General features: G+C 38.7%; 1 protein-coding gene across 2 annotated transcripts in view; it reads right to left on the reverse strand.

The window, feature by feature from the left end:
- Window positions 1-303: 303 nt before the first annotated feature.
- Window positions 304-17,980, reverse strand: part of A1cf (APOBEC1 complementation factor) — a 70,968-nt gene continuing 53,291 nt past the window's right edge. The window contains exons 8-12 of one of the 2 annotated variants that reach the window (XM_013115271.3): window positions 15,309-15,582; window positions 13,032-13,213; window positions 9,818-9,954; window positions 8,971-9,122; window positions 304-6,284 (exon numbers count right to left, since the gene is read on the reverse strand). In XM_013115271.3, coding sequence (XP_012970725.1) covers window positions 6,133-6,284; window positions 8,971-9,122; window positions 9,818-9,954; window positions 13,032-13,213; window positions 15,309-15,582 — 897 coding nt within the window. In that variant the 3' untranslated portion in view covers window positions 304-6,132. Of the gene's footprint in view, window positions 6,285-8,970; window positions 9,123-9,817; window positions 9,955-13,031; window positions 13,238-15,308; window positions 15,583-17,980 lie in introns of both variants that reach the window. The other variant, XM_005063693.4, reaches the window with a different exon arrangement.

Here is a 17,980-nt window from a genome sequence, read left to right on the forward strand (position 1 = left end):
TTACTGATGAATTTTTCCTTTTCACTAAGGATTAGCAGATGGCTCTGGGTAAACATTTGAGTTCAGTGCACACTAACCTGTCTGAAGTCTTTCTCTCTATTTTGAGATTCTGGGTATTTCTTTCACTTTCTTAGTTGACTGGAATATGATATATGCTTCCAGAGGTGTACAATAAGGAAATGACATAAACTTGGAGTGCTGAGAACTAACCAAGTGTACATTGTGATTATGTGCCATTTATATTTGGATACCTTCTGAAGAAATAAAATTTTAGTTTTCAGGAAAGAAAAACATTAGCATTGATAATTTCTAAAACTTTATTATGGAACTGAAAAACTCAATTAAAACATATCACCATCTCAAAATCCCACAAAATCGCATCATTTCTCATTTCATTTGATTTCTTATCCTAAAATGACCAGTATATTTATTTGTATTTTCCAAAGCAATGATCATTTTCCCAGTAAAAGAATGACATAATTTTTACTATATTGGTTAGATCCTTTAGCTCTATAAAACATTGTACTCAAAGTACAAAAATAAGTGCTTTATGCACACTCTTTAATACTGTTTTTTATTTGTCTTTCTGTTGGAACTCTAGATAAAGCCATATAAATAGCAATAAAATGAAAAGACGCAAGAGATTGTTAACACCTGGAAAATGGAAGTACAGTTTGCTTAAAGCTTCCTTTTCATTACAAGATAAGAGATAATAATAATATCTGACTATATTGCAGCCCCAAAAATTCGTTTAAAATAGAGGTTTCTACATGGAAGTGATTAAATATCTAAACCAAGATAATGATGATTGATTTAAATAGACATATTTGTAATCTGAGCTTTCAAATATCTCCTAGGAATTATAATAGGAAACAACAAGTTTCAAAATAAAATCGTGTATTTGCAAAAGGTATGAATACTGTGCTGCAAATCATTTACTACCAAAACATGAAGAAATGTCATGTTAAACAGTGTTCTGAATTTTATAAACATAAGCATACATAGAAAACAGAAATACTTAATAACCAAAATGTTTTCAAGTAAATAAGCCCAGTGCTGACTGATGAGCCCCTACATCATTGTATACATTCCTTACGGCTGTAGTTAACTAAACCTTTGCTTTCTACTTTTGTACAGGTTTTGGTATTTTTTTCTGGGAAGAAATACTTGAAAACCCATTTGATTAAAAAAACAAAAGCCAATCACTGCTCATGTTGGGTGGGAGTGCTGGAGATGTAACAGTTAAGGGTAGAGTTGCTTTTTGGGGGGGGGAGTCTGAGCAAGTGGCAAAAGCAACCGTCTGATCCAGTCATGTTAAGCTTTGACAGTGTACAATGTGCCCCTGGATTGTGCTCCCACTGCAGAGAGGAGCAGAAACACTCGTGTTTGCACTCATTGTTTTGGGGCAAAGAATGGGTGCGTAGTAAACAAAGATCACAGTAGAGGAAGGCACATTCTGTCATGAATGAACAGGCATGTCAGTCACTACGGCTTGTACAATTCTCAACATTAGTAAAGGCAATAACTGGAGGGGCGGGAATTTCATGACAAGGAACATAACCAGTTGATGCTACTAAAAAATGATGAAGGCTTTGTACGGGAGAAGGCGAGAAGTTTGGGTGAGGAAGTTGAAGAGCAACAGGAAGAGTGAAGTTCACTACAAAGGAAGTTGGGTTTGGGAACATTCGTGAGGCAGAAGAGAAAAGGCAACATGGAAACATTTACACGAGAAACTCTTTCTAGTCTGAGCTATAACTAGCTTAACTGAAGAAAAGAGAACCAGCACAAGCTCCCAGATTCTTCTGTGCTGTGCCAATCTTGGCGGGGTAAGCAAACATTCCCAACGGCCATCTTTTATCTTGCCTACCCCCCCACCCCAGTCTGGCTTAGATTGTACCGGTTCTGCCAAATGAAGGGGGACTCAGGTCCACGGCCCAGGGAGAGCCAGAGAAAAATGGAGCTCAGAATCAAGTTGGTGAGAGGGACCCCTAGAGGGAGGGCAGCTCTCAAACGACTTGGCAGAGAGGTGATGCCTTCCTTCAGCTGGCTGTGGTCCTGCACCAATCAGCAGCCGAGCCAGCGAATTCAAGGTGTATTCCCCACCCCGCCCCCCGCACTAGAAGAGCAGGATGTCCTAGTCTGAAGACTGCCAAACCCAACCAACATAGCAACCCACAAAGCATAAGTGGGGGAGGGTGCTTCTGTGGGGAGATATTTGAAATTAAGAGGGGACACTGTCTCCGTGGGGTTCACAGTCACAGGGGGGCACTGTCCTGTCCAATAGGATTTTACTCTTACTCTTAGAGAGACGTTGCTAATCCCTGATCCGGAGAAATACTCATCAGTCCCCCAAATGTTCTTGTGACTTCCTCTCCTATGGGCTGTTTCTTGATACCTCCTTTTCCATTAAACCTGTCTACCACTCTGATTTTAAATTCAAATTTTATCTCATATACATATAAATAATATATAAAATCTACTCAAACAATACAAAATGTGCCAATTCTCCACATTAATGATAACCTGGTGTATCTCCCTGACAACATAGATTTTAGTCATGGCTCAGTTGACCAAGACAGAATTCTAAGAGTCATGTAAAATGTACTGAAAATTAAATTGAAAATTATAGATAAAGCATTTTTGCTGTTCTATGTGACTGAAAGAATTTTTAAAAACCCTTGAAATAGAAACTAATTTTAGGTAGTAACTTATGGCTCTCCTTGTTAGATATTTTTTATTACTTGGTTATTTGAGGTAGTTTGCCAGCAACATTTTGAGCAGTGCTGTTTGGCATGATCTTGAGTTGGCTTCTGGACACACCTTAAGTCATTTAGGACAATTTTGTTTGCTGAAGTAGCAGGTGCTCCTCTTGATTTACTTAGGGTGTGGGATGGAAGAACAGCCATTTGAAAATGGACAGCTGACAGATGACAAAAGTGAGACCCAATTTCACCTGGTTCCATTTTCTCTATTCCAAGTAACATCAAGCAGGGATTTTTATCAACACACTATTGATAACTGGACTTTAAAAAACCAAGTACTAATTTGTTAGATGATTCTAAATGATTGTTCAGGGTCTTTTGTTGGTTTTATTTGGTTGGCCTGCTGATTTTATGTTTTCCTATGAAGAACTAAGAAGTATGAGGGGAAGAAACAGGAAAATGGATTAGGAGTCAAAAGGGCAGATGCTGTTAGTGCTAATTTTCTAAATTTAAAGTATAAACATTATGCAAAACTAGTTTTTGGTTTGACACTTGCTCTTTTCAAAGCTTATCTTTGTGGCAGGAGGCTTGGTGGAGCAAGCCTTTGATCCCAGTGCTTGAGAGGCAAAGAGGAGGTTGAAGAGTTTGAGTTCATCCTGAGCTGTATCGGGAGAGTCTGTCCTAAAAATGTTAAAAATAAAAAGGAAGAAAAGAAAACAAATAAACTGAAATCCAATAGCAACACCTCCACTCAAGATGACAATTTGTTTTCTCTGTAGATTCAAACAATTACACAAAAACTTGGCCTATCACAGTGGTGACACACTGATAACTTTCTATGAATATATTATAATGAATTCAAAGTCTTCTGTATATATTACTAAAACAAAGTAAAAATTCATCACTCCCTGCCCCAAAAGCTGTTTCATTGGTTCACTCCATAGTATACAGATCAGCCCCAGGGAAGCACAGGTTAGGAACAATTGCAGTTTTTCTCAAAAGTAACTGTGCATTGTCCCACTGGTAATTTTCTGGACACTTTCATTTTTTTGTAGTGTTTGGAATTGTTAATCTTTTTAATGTCTCCTTATCTGTATTAAGCCCTTCTCTTTTCCTTTTAAATGAATCTCAATCTTCCACTGCATTAGCGCCTCTATTTACCTTGAAAAGACATGTAGTATATACCCTTTGCTGTTTGTTTTGAAGATGTTAAAGGAATGCAGAACTTTTGCAGGTAGAATTTGGAATGCTTTTTCAGTCTGAGGAGAAATTTGCCTTCCCAGAGGACAAATGCAATTACTCTCTCCGAGAATAAAAGCAGGCCTGTGGTGAGTGTAAATTTGGATATAAGAATTACTTTAAGACATTCAATTTTCTTTTTTCTTTTTAGAGGTTGGCTCAAGAATTAGTTTGAAGCCAATATGAATTTCATTCAAACTCGAACTGTTGTGACAACTATATAGCTGTTGGTTTTAACAAAGACAATGTATATGCATTTTGTATTTGGTGAAGGTTGAATTATAAATGAAAGAAGCAGGGGAGATCTGCAATGAGTCTATAGTCTCCACGACAAGTTGCATATTGAAGTCCAGGAATCTATACAAGGCACTGACATCAGGTCCCCACTCCATGACACTCACGTAATTGGCGTATAACCTTGACCTTAGTTTATTGAAAGTTCTCCAGGTATTTTTGGATGTGTTGCTAAGTTTAGGAGTTCCTGCACTCAGCATCATGATGCCTCAAGGAAGAAATTGTAAATCAGAAAATCCAGAGCCTTCCAGCTGGAGGGTCTCAACTTTAGATGTCCAGCTGGAATTCCTAAAAAATGAGGGTTATGAGACATTCAACTATGATTGACATTTCTCTGGCTTTCATTGGAACCAGCCTGATTTAGGTTCCAGAATTCCATTAAAGAGTTGACAATATTTTCTACACCTTTGTGTTTGTTTGCCCTTCAGTTCTACAGATTTTCATGTGGGCCACCTCTTTATTTATTTTTTAACAGGAATTCTAGTGTTATGTCTCCTAAATCACTACTAAACTGGGAGTAGTGGCTATATTCAGTAGTGGATTTTGACTTTCTGTTTTGAACATCCATAATCTGTATCAAGTGTCACATCCTTATAACCTCCATTTGTGGCTATAGCACCCACCCCCCATCACTATCAGATGCTCTGAATACTCAGGAACATTTTGACAAGTAACACTTTTACTGGACTCTGAAGAGATGGTCTCTATGCAACCATGATAGGTGTAAGGCTTTCCTGGAATAGTTTCACAATAAAAGGACTCAGCCATGGTAAAGTTCCCTACACATATTGAAAGAAGATCAAAAGAAGGGGAGGGCAATGATTCTTAGTGGACTTCATATGAACTGTGTAGAGAATTCAAAGCTTACCTAAAGTTCATATGACTGTTTGGAGCTGGGTGTGGTGTTGTATATCAGCAATCCCAACACAATGGTGCTTGAGAAAGGAGGAACACAGGTTGAAGGCCAGCCTAAGCTACAGAGTGAGAAAAGCAAAACAAGCTCACCTTTGTATTTGAAAGGACTTTTTGGCCAATATCTGATGATGAAAATATAGCATACTTTGTAGATCTGGTTTACTTTACCAGTGTTTGTGTTTAGCAAAATGAGTCTGAGATGAAAGCAAATAGTATGAACAAGTCGGATTTCCAGACAAGAAAAAGTCATTTTTCACTCCAGTACTTAGTGCTGGCACGATTTCTGTGATTTTGGTGGGATAGAAAAACAGTGGCTTAATGTGTTGAATAAATACAGGGCTTAGATTTGTCTCAAGCATATCTGAAACACATTATATTGATTTCTAAAAAGTTCCCAGAGGCTTAGATGCTGATCTAAGACACAATGAGGGGAGAAAAATTTCAGATCAAAAGTGACAATGGAATCTATAACATTTTAGACAGTTTTCATGAGGCTTGGGATTACCCTACACTGTAGGCAATGCTGAATACCTCTTACAAAGCCTCCTGCTTTTTTATGGTCTCTTTTGATTTTGTGAGTGACGAAGTAGTGGTAAACCATGACTAAGACAGGAGTTTTCCTGTCTGCCTTACTACTGACTTGACTGCTTTGCTCTGCCTGGCCCCAGCTCCTGGTACTAAGAGAGCTTATGCCAATTTGGTAGGGTTTTATCACCTTCCTGAGACACATAGGATCCTTGGAAGAACAACTTTTGCTGTCACTGGCTCTTTGCATTTCTTTTAAGCAAAAGGCTTCTTGACATTTACTTCCATTAGAGAATAATATTCACATTTCATGAGTAATATGATGAATAAGTCACACAGTCTCAGGAAAGACATTGTTTTGGGGGAAGGTATGACTTATGATCATGAGGGATCTAGTTAGAGGTTCACAGCTTCTACTGAGCATTCTGTAAGTCTTATTCTTAGGAGAAAGGGATCTTCAGAAGGCTCCGTATGCATCTCCTCGGGTAGTCACTGCAAATGTAGGGTAGACCTCATAAGCTGTATATGCTGCCAAGTCTTGTCCGAGTGTCACTGCTTGCTTGAGTTGGGCTGCAGACACAGGGGCGGTGGCACTGGGGACAGCATATCCTGGAGGAGGAGGCAGAGAACTTTTTTTGAAAGGAATTCAGATTTCCTCCCTTTTTGGCACATTCTTTTCTTTTGTGGTATGAAGAATTAGCATATTTCTTAAAACAAATGATATGTATGATGAAAATGTGCTCTGAGAAAACACAGTCTGTTGACTCGTGTAGAATAGCATTGGTGGGTTTTGTTTGGTTTATTTTGATTTTGCTATTTTAGGTTTTTGACACAGGATCTTTCTTTGTAGCTCTTGTTAGCTATCCTGGAACTCACAGGTAGACCAGGCTAGTCTGGACCTCATAGATATCCACCTGTCTCTGCCTCTTGAGTGCTGGGACTAAAGGCAAACACTATGCAACTGGAATAAAATTGGAAAATTATAGATGACATTCTCCAGAGGGAACCAACTTTCTGCACATCAGCAAATAGAGACATCAGAGAGAGGGTCAAAGAACAGAAAGGTACCTTATGTTGCTGGCCAGCAATACAGAACTTTCCCATGGATGTATATACAGAAATGTATACATGAGAGGTAGGTTGTCAAGGAGTTTGCAGGGCACAGGAATGGTGGGTGGATTCTATGGGTGTGCTGAACACTAAACTGTCCTAAAATATCACTCTTAAAATATTAAAAATGTCAGGGCATGGTGGTTCATGCCTTTAATCCCAACATGCCAAGGAAGTTGGGACAATGGTAGTAGGATCTCTGTGAATTTGAGGCAGCCTGGCCTACATAGAGAGTTCTTGGACAGCCAGGGCTACAGAGAGAGACCATGTTTCAAAAAAAATAAATAATAAATAATAAAATAAAAAGTAAAGACTTTCATACAAGGTGAATAAATAGAGTCAGGTTATTCTAGTAGAGGAGATACTGTACTGTTTTTAGGGTGTCTTAATCATTACCATAAAACAAGTAATTTTTAAAAAAGATTTTTTTGTTTAAAACTGCAACCTGGTTTATTATTGTCTATTACAGATGCATAAAAGATCCCTCATCACACAAACCCTGAGAATTACACTTTTGGTTTACTTTAGAAAAGTAACACAAATCACACTATAAAAAGTCTTTGAAATTGGCACAAAACATTGTTGTAATATTAAAACACCAGTTTTAAAAGTTCAGTAACTAATGGGGTAGCCTTATATGGATACATGGAGAACTGTGGAAGCTATCTAATTTAACCAATGAAAAGGATACCTTTCTTTCTATTTTTGGATAAATGCTAATTATGCTTTCCCTGACACTCTGAACTTTCTCACCCGTTTTATGCAGAAGTCTCCCAGCCCCCATTGCCTTTGCCAAGTGGCTGCATGTGGCCCTCTAGAGCAAACTGCATGGCTTACTTTCCTTTTTCCCTATATCCCTTTGGGAAGCTGTCCAGATTTACAGCTTCCTTACCTATTGTCTGTCTGTCTGTCTGTCTGTCGTCTGTCTGTCTGTCTATCTATCTATCCATCCATCTTAATATCGAAAGTGAATGTCCTCAAGCTTTCTTTTGAATCCATTTCTAAATTCTTACATTAAACAGACTAATAACCCTTAATGGGAACCTCAATTTCTCTGGTAACACCAGTCTTTCAGGGAAAGACTGCCTCAAGAGATGAGGTAGAGAGGTCAGAGAAAAGACTCTGTGGTTGAGTGCATACTGCTCTCACAGTGGGTCAGACTTTGATTTGCAAGCACCCATGCTGGGTATCCAGCTGCGACTTCAGGGACCTAACACCTCTGGCCTCTTGAAGAACCTGCACCCATGTAAACACAATGTAAAAACAATGTAAACACACACACACACACACACACACACACACACACACACACACACGTCCAAGTAAATCTTTATTTAAAAAAAAAGAGGTAGGGCTGGGAGTTGGTGGCATATGCCTTTAATCCCAGCACTTTGGGGGCAGAAGCAGGCGGATCTCTGTGAGTTCAAGGCCAGCCTGGTCTACAGAGTGAGTTCTAGGACAGCCTCCAAAACAATACAGAGTAATGCTGCCAAGAAAACCCCAAAAGATATATCTCTATCTCTATCTCTATCTATCTATCTATCTATCTATCTATCTATCTATCTATCTATCTATCTATCTATCTATCTAGAGAGGTAGAATGTTGTAGAGGAAAGCAGCTGACCCTGTCCTCTGGCCTCCATAAACATACATACATACAAACACAAACATGTACGTACAGTCATATAGACACAAACAAAACATAAAAAGTTGAAACAAACTCCAAACAACAACTAAAGGTTAACCAATAGCCGCCAAGTTGCCTACCCTTCCCAGTCCCACGCTTCTGTATCTGTAAATAAAGGGATTATGTTCTCACACAACTGTAAAGTGCCATGAGGGTCACTGGGGAAATATATACTTTGCTAAGCACTTCGGTGAGTACCCAGCTCATGGCAAGAACTGCTAAGTACCAGTTAATAATAATACCCAAGTCTCTTAATAAGAGGAAAAAAAAACCCAATCTGCACCAACCCAGACTCTGGAGTGTTGACTTTTTCAGGGTCACACATCTGCTTTAAGCAGAGGCAGATGGGAACTGGCTTAGGCTGTTCAGTTTCCTCATCTCTGCTCTGGTCCCAGATGGTGCTAATCAGAGTTATTGTAGGTGAGGTTCCTAAAAGAAAGGATTCCCAGGTACTCTGCAACCTCCAGGTTCTGGCATAACTGACCCCCTCCCCAGTACCTGGGAACACAGTGGCGGGTGTGGCGGCGGCAGCTGCGGTCCCGGTGTCACCTCCTTCTGTGGGGATGCCTAGGGTCTGGAGAGTGTGCTCTGCCGCATATGTCTTTGCTTCATCCACATAGGCGCTTAGCTTCGGAGGTGTGAAAGCGTGTCTGGAAAACGCAGCCAATCATGTTAATTATTCACAAATGTAAGTACCCAGTCAGGTTTAAAAAATCAAAGGAGATTTTAGCTCTTAAAGCTGATTGGATGATGGGATTCCATGTATTTTCCCCCTTCTGTTTACTGTCAAATTTCTACTTATACACATACACGGGAGTATTTGGGAATTGATCTAGCACCTTGGTAGTCCATGACATTCTTGGGGAACATTTGTAATTTTTGCTTTATGACTCTTCTGAGGTATGAGTGGTCCCTAAAATACATAAATGCAGCCTGGATGTAAAATTCAGAAGATGATATCCACTAAAAGATCAGATCTTTGATATAAAATTTAAAAGGTGGGTCAGAGGGTTATGTAGTAAATGGCAACTCCATGAGGGTAACTTGTGTCAACCTAAATGCTGCAGCAAGGAACCTGTTATAGTCCTCTGTTCCCCTTAGATCTCTACCCAGCCCTGGTGCTCCCTTAGTCAGTTATCCTACAGTCTTCCTGCTGTATGAAACTTTGGGGCTTTTAGATGGCATCTAATAGTCAGGTAGATGAGCATGTTGCTATTTCATTCAATTACAAAGGAGTAGGCAGCAGACTTGAGTATGCCATTCGAGTGATGATCAAATACACTCAACACACAGGCTAACCTCATTCTAAAATCTCAAGTACTAGGAGCTTGGAAAAGGTACCCACATTGCAGGATTCTGGCTGGCCAACGCTGGGATAGTTACTTTGTATAGGAATAACTGTCTTTGGTCTTGTCCAATGGCAGAATGCAGCTGGTACACTGGCTGTCCCCAGTTATTTTTCTGACAGATTTCTTCCAGTATCTACAAGAGTAAAAAGAAAAGATTTCTCCCTCAAATGCCATATTTGCATTACTTCTCTTTTAGTCTCCGAGTTCTGATCTTCAGTTTCAACTAATAGAAAAGAGAAAATGTCATGTGGTTTAATGACTCATAAAATTTAAGTTGAACTCAATCTGAACTCCATTGAAACCATAAATGTCTATTGTAGTTCATAAAATCATTTACACACCATTTGCTCCAATAGTTTCAGTTTATTCCATTATACATGCATGTCACACATATACACACTTACTAAGAACTTAATAATTTTTCGTGTTTTCCAGTTCTTAAGAAATTGGTGCCATAGCACTGTGTAGATGGATTTGCATATTATCTCCCTACCCAGGCTCTTTTTTAAAAAAAAATTTAGGTTAGAAACAATCTTGTTTCACATGTCAATCCCAGCTCCTTCTTCCTTTTCTCCTCCCCTCATCCCAGGCACTTGTTCAAAGTGGCTTAGGGAAGTTAACCAGAGATTGTGTTTTTACTTTGTGCCATTTGTCATAGGGTTTTTAACCTCACATTTTTAAAAAAAGAATTTTTGATTTTGAAAAGTTTCTAAAATTTTATGTTCTCACCTTATTTCATTTATTTTTTATTTTATTTTATGTATATGAGTGTTTTACTCACATACATGGTGCCTTCAGAGGCCCAAATATCTGGAACTGGAGTTTCAGACAGTAGTGAGCCACTATGTGGGGTTCAGGAACCCGACTTGCGCCCTTCACAAGAGCTGCAATTGTTCTTAACCACTGAGCCATCTTTCCAGCCCCTGCATCAGCATTTAATAATAAGCACTAATAGGTGTCCACAGTGGTCATTTTTAAAAATTTACTTGGCAGTGTGCCACTTTTAGCTATTTACGACGATCCATTTTTATTATCCATCTGCATGTTTAGTTTTCCTGCTGTAATCACACAAAACTGAATGTTTTCTCAAAAGACTCATGTTTTCTTTACCCTGAAGCCAGTCTTGGTGGAGCTAAGGTCCTGGTGCTCTGTTCACAAGCAGGTTCAGTATCAAGAAAATGGTGCAACACAACAATAGGATGATGCTGCTGGGCGTTGGTGGTGCACGCCTTTAATCCCAGCACTTGGGAGTCAGAGGCATGCAGATCTCTGTGAGATCGAGGCCAGCCTGGTCTACAGAGAGAACAACGCCTCCCTGATCTCCGGAGATCCTTAGCTCATTGTTTTCATGGCTTCTTTCTGCCATGACATTTCTAGTTTATTAATTTTAAGATTGTGCTTAATTTTTCCCCGTTATTAAAATGCACTTGGTGGCATTATCTGTTGCTTATAGAATATTTGCTGAGGTTCCCAAGCAATAGTCAGGTAACTTTTGGGGATAGATCAACTTGTCTACCCATTCATGCCAGTTGAGCAAACACACTGAGGGGTGTGACCTCTGCAGCTGCCGGCTGGGCAGGGCAGGTTTGAACCCTGTCTACTGGCTGGAGATTCCTATCTCTGTTGTGGGTGTTAGTCTCCAGCCACAGTGGCTAGGGTGGCATGGTCTTTGATTTTTCAACTATATACGTAAAAATTCAGAGACAAAATTAGTTAAATGCTTCTCATTATGGCCAACTTCTTACCCTGGTTCAGTGTATAAGCAGATCATTTTGCTCAGAATAACTTTTTTTCACCATGATACCTGATTTCATTGTAATTATCTGTTTATGTGTCCCTATTATCCCACTGTTATATTATTTTTAGCATCTCTAGTGTCTCCTATTCACGGTACACCGGAGAAGCCCAAGAAATTCTATTTTTTAAACAAATAATTCTTGCAATAGACGTTCTTCTATTTATTGCTTTCTTAATGCCTGAGTAGAGTTTGAAGAAGCATTATGTAAAGGTGCATGAAAGAAAAACACCATCAACCTACTCTTCGATTCTCAGGTCAAGCTCTTAGACACCATCTTTTCCCCTTGCCTGCAGCCTGAGGCTCTTTCTTTCAAGCTGTAGTTCTACCTTCCTCCTGAGGGCAGAGGCTTTCCCTCTGCAGCCACAGACTGTAACTCTAGCCAATCAGCTAAAATGTCTTCAGGAGAAGCAGCACATGATGTACACCAATGGGATAACCTTGGCTTAGCAGGGACCAGGTCTGTTTTGTTTTAATTTTCAAGCATGGCATTTAGTTCCCCTATTGGAACCTTTATAACTCTTGGTTTCCACTAATAAAACAACCATAGAAACAGAGACAATTAAATGAACGCAAAAAGCAGTTACCATCACGACACTGCCCTATGACAAGCATTGTAGAAGACTTTATATAACTGTTGGCAGTTTATAGTAAGGGTTTATGTAGGCTTCATGGTGGAATGTTCACCTTTTTTAATCTTTGAGATTTTAATATAATGATAACATTTCTCTCTTCCTTTTCCTCCATCCAAAGCCTTCTACATGGTCCTCCCTACTCTTCTTCAAATTCATGGCCTCTTTTTTCATTAACTATATATATATATGTGTGTGTGTGTGTGTGTGTGTGTGCGTGTGTGTATACATATATATTTCTAAATAACTTGCATGTGTGTTTTCAGGGCTGACTGGCACTGGACAATCAAATTGGTGTTTTCTTCCCTGGGAAAGGCTACTTCTCCTCCTTCCAGCTTTACTTGATTGCCTATAGTTCTTTGAGGAGGCTGAGGTACAGGGAACTTTTCCCCATCCACGTTGGCATCCACTGTTGTTATTTTAATGCCATGTTCCCCCAAAAAAGCCCTAAACAGTCTACACAATGTTCCCAGCTATGATTCCTTCTCTTTGGTTGTTGACCAACAAGTTTTAATAAGCATTTATTTTGAGCTATGGTTTTCATTTCATTTTATTTTCATTTAAGATTCTGGTTGACATTATTTTTAAAAAAATTTTTTGTCTGTTTGTTTTGCATTTTGCTGGTAAACTAAATGAAAGTCCTTTCAGTGCCAGAGTGGCAGCAGTCTCGGCATCCCTCCTGAGTGTGTTAAGCTGATTGTCACAGAACAGCAGCCCAAGCAGAGATCATTTGAAGGATGGTTCCTGGTCCAATGTAAGTACCTCTGGAGTGATATTACCTACCTGAGGAGCAAGTTTAATTCCTTGTGGTTTTAAAGAGACAGGATTCATCGGGGTGAGTTCCATCCCAGGTAGAAGGTCATAGAGTTTGTCTTCTCGCTTGTCTCCTTTGACCTGGTATCCACGACCCAGGCCTGTGTATGCCAAATACCCACGACTGCCCAGTCCTCTCACTCCCGCAGCCCCTACAGGGACATTCATGTAAATTTCTAGGAATGTAAGAAGGCATTAAACCGAATCAAACCACCAGAAAATCACCCTGAATCTTACTGTAATGAAAAAGTTAGCCCAAGTCATTTTGATTACTGCCCTGAGGATAAACAGATAACCGAAGATTCTAATGCAATGAAACTCAACATCAGGTAAGGCTCACTGTAGACTCTCACTTTCTTAAACCTCCTTGGGAAGAAAACAGTCCCTTCCAGGAGACTGAGAAATATACAAGCCATTTAAAACTTTGTCAGAGAGAAAAGCATTTTAGTTATCCTTTTGTTAATGTTTTTTTTGGGGAGATACACTAAGGTTCAATATGATCTTATTAAAACATCCCAACATAATATGGCCACTTAAATTATAGTTAGTTTGGTATAGACTATTACTGCCATTCTGCCAGTAAGCCAGAATGAATTTGATTATTATATCCCAGTGAGTTATCAGAAAAACATGTAGAAAACATTTTTTTTCTTTTTTAAGTTCACTGTTCTCTCTGTTATACATTGTCGATGTGGGGCTTACATTTCCATTGAGTTTCACACATAGATTCCTTTTGATTTTTGTTTTGCCACATTGCTATATTGATTTCCTGTTGGTGACATAAAAGAATAAACCATTAAGTTGATCACTCTTCATCCATAAATATAATTCATTGATTACTTTTTTTTGTTAAGGCTATATATTATTTTCCCTTGGAATGGAGTTTGTTTTTTTCTACATCACAACTGGTTGATAATATGTACGATATACAGTTTAATTAATGATGTATTATTCATATGCATAATGTTTCAGTGGCATAATTTGTTATAATATATAGAAAGTATTTTGAATAAAACCTTGATTATTACTTTTACATTGCAATTTTGGTAGGGGTCATTGTATTGTGAGCGTAGAACTTTTAAGTCCATTGAAGAGGTCTTAAAATGCTCAATTCGTTTTTCCCTGAAAAAGAATGCAACACAGTAGGTAATTGTTTCCATAGTAATTTGGATGGGCCTCTTCTAAGTTATACTCAAGAGTTGATTTAAATACATCATTTGTTCCTATTTTCCAGATTTCTGTCATATGCGGAAAAAAGGATTGGGATTCAGATGATGTTAGCCATAATCAAGAAAAACTACAGTGAAAGATACCACAAGACAGAGAAAAACTAGCTTCATATATATGTATACATACACATATATATGCATGTCTGTGAATTTACTGAGCTTGAATTTACTGAGCTCAGAAACCTGTTCAAACAGAGAATTCAAACATGCAATATTTCTGGTTTGGCAGTGAAATCTATTTTGGATTTATTCAGTTTCTTATATACTAAAGAAACATAAATTTTCTTAATAGTTTGGTTTTTTTTCGATTTCATCACACACAGCCAGATGTGGTACACACCTGCCATTACGGTTCTTGGGAGGCAGAGGCAGACATTGTGAGTTCAAGACCAGTCTGAAATGTATAGTAAGCCCTTGTCACCAACATATAGACAAACACATGGCATAACAAAGGTATAACACACATATCTGGGAGAGTTGTTCAGATGAGAACACCTCATGTATATGAAACATATGGATGTTAATTTGTGATTGGCATACAAAGGTGATGTTCATCAAGCCACCATCAAGTACATATATGCCTTCAACTGATTTTGCTGTTTGAGGCGGTTTCCACTAGGGCATGCTTCTCTCCCTTAAAAGTTCTATGATCAGTCTAATCAGGTACATGTTTGTGCCAGACGGGAGTCTAATAGACAGCAAGAAGCAAAGAGTGTGGCACTAGGTTGTATTCTGTGCATATTTTATGGATCTAATTTGTATAGACTCATTCATACCAATTCCTGACAAGTATTTTTCAATAACCAGTTGTAATGTGAAAAAAATAGATTCCTATAAAATAAGAGATACTGACATATTTGATTTTTAACAAACAGTTTTCTAGTCTTTTTCTCCCAGTGAATCCATCCAATCTGTCTAAGGCTACTGGAGCTATAGTTTATAGTTCACTTGAACTATATAGTTTATCAATCATTTGAGATTTAGGAGTTATGGTAAAACCAGCACTAAATAGCATTACCTCTGACAGAAGGGGCCCGGATGAGGGCTCTGTTGCTGAGATGTCCTTTGGTGGCTGGGATATGAAGACTTGGAATGGCTGCATAGGCTTGGGGGGTATAGAAGACAGGAGCTCCAAGATAGGCTGTGGTGGGGTCATAAATATGGCCCAGAGGGTACGTGTATTCTCCTTGCATCATGGTGTTCCTAGCACCTGTGCCCCGGGTGTACCTAACATAACTGTCCTTGTCCACTGGCTTGGCCAAGGTTACTTCAATTGGTGAACCATCTAGCACCTGTTATAGACAGCAAGGAAAAGGCAAACTGAGAAGCCATTTTGACAACTCAGGGTCATACAGCACATCTACATTTGCTGTATTTCCACTGACTTGCAATTCTTCATGTTTTTGTCTCTTAATTAGGTTCATGCTTCTGTATCAGCTGACTATTCTCTGATTGGTTTTGTTGGGAATTGCACAAGATGACAACAGGTTTAACAATGCTATATTGACTACTGAATTTATAATATAAAGACAATCAGTGAGACATAAAATTATTCAATAATTTCTATCATGTATGTTTTATGTTTTAAAATTACATAGTTACATAAATAGAAGAAGTTGGTGATCTTTATGGGTAGAAAACAAATTACACAGTACAATCAAATGAAGGTGATGGAAGCCATTAAAGATATTTTATCATTTGTCAACACTAATGTGATGAAGCCCTGTCAGGCCTTTCCAAATGGCTCATTAGAACAGCTACACAATAGGTGAGAATTTCCTGGGGAGGGAGAGGAGCCTAGGTAGATCCTACTCAAGGAAGAGGAATCTACTAAACTGTTGCATTGTACTTATAAAGCAAATGTTTGCCTTCCTGAAAACTGGGAGCTAATGACCAGTGGCAGCACGGGTGGGGATATAGGTGAAAGGGAGACTGAGAACCCTCAAGTCAGGTACAACTTAAAACATGCCCTTAGGAATTATTGCAGGAGCCAGGCAGGTGGCATATACCTCTAATCCTAGCACTATGGAGGCAGGCAGGAGGGTCTCTATGAATTCGAGGCCAGCCTGATCTATAGAGTGAGTTTTAGGGCACCCAGAACCACATAGAGGTAACTTTCTGTTTCAACAAAACTAAAATAAATAAACAAATAATTAAAAATGAAAATAAAAGAAACTTTTGTATATCCGGGGAACAGAGAATTCTCTTTGTTAGCCCTGTGAGTCTTGGGGATTGAAATCAGACCACTAGACTTGATACAAGCACCTTTACCCTCTGAGCCATCTTGTTAGCCAGCCTGTGCCATTTCACTGATCTCCTTGAATTATAAAATGATCAATACTTTACAATAGACATTCAAATTCTCAGTTTGTCTAATGAATATAAATACCCATAGGTATACTAAGAAGCATACAAAAATTATTTTTATATTATGCCTAAACAGCAGTTATGAGTATTTACTAGTAATATTTATTAAATGCATAATTAGCTACATGTTTGTTAACATTGCTATAGAAATGTTTATGTACAAATAATAACCAAACTTCCTCACTGGACACAAAGTGACCAGCCACCCCAAGCTCCTCTTCTTGGCTTGAGCTACTTTGGAAGAGAGCAATGCATTCAAGATTATTGATAACTATATAAGCAGTTTAAAATTTTGTTATGGGGAAAAGCATTTTTAATTACCCATTTGTTAATATTTATCTGTAGATTCACTAAGGTTCAGTATATGCTTATTAAAACATGGAAATGTAATATGATCGCTTGAATTACAGTTAGTTCTGGTTTAGAGACTGTTGCAGTGGATGCCAGTAATTCAGAATAGAATTTGACTGTCCCATCCCCATGCCTTCCCCACCACGATGGACTGTCTCTTAAACTTTGAGCCAAAATAAAGCCTCCCTTCCTTGCAAACAAAGAAAAACAAAACAAAAACAAAAGTGGTAGTATCTTGAACAGTTTTCCACAGGAAGTATTCTAGTATATTATTTAGTATTAGGTTTGTGATTGCTGGGCCTTCTCGATAGAAACTGTACATTTAGGCATGTTTCCTAAGGAAAAGCTAGCTTATGAATCATTTTTGAGGTAGTAATATTTTATGACACTAACATGGTAATCAATAAAAACTAATATTTCTGGCCATAGGTACATTTAAATATGAATTGATTTTACTTTATAGTTTTTTTGATGTTTTGTTTTAATACTTAGGAGTTACCACTTTCTTCCCTAGAGGACTTAAGATGTTGATAGTCCCTAAGGCTGCACATGCCCCAGTCTTCCCTGAGTCTGAAGGAATCTGTGCTATGAAGCCTTGTTCATCTCCTCCAGATCCAATCCCCACCCATGTCCAGCCTGCACTCTGCTCTGGTGATTACTCTTCAGGACTCCTTGGCCCTCAGCATTGTCATTGGATTTGGGCAACAAGGAACTCTGGGTAAAATGATAGGGAATGAGAGAACAATGGATTTAGGGTGTGTTTTCCTGACACTATCTCTGAGAGGTCATCTTGGGCCCACTGTATTTCCTGACCAAAGACATTTTATATAAAGCCTCAGGGTGGTATGACTCTAGATCAATGTCCCCATCAAAGGGACCTGTTCTCCACAGTTCTATGTCATTTCAGTATTCTACTGACTCTCCAGCTCCTTCTCCTGTGCCTTTACTGTCAGAATTCTGTGAGTTCTAGCA

The sequence above is a fragment of the Mesocricetus auratus genome, unplaced genomic scaffold (genome assembly GCF_017639785.1).
Source record: "Mesocricetus auratus isolate SY011 unplaced genomic scaffold, BCM_Maur_2.0 Super-Scaffold_4256, whole genome shotgun sequence".
In the NCBI taxonomy this organism is placed as follows: domain Eukaryota; kingdom Metazoa; phylum Chordata; class Mammalia; order Rodentia; family Cricetidae; genus Mesocricetus; species Mesocricetus auratus.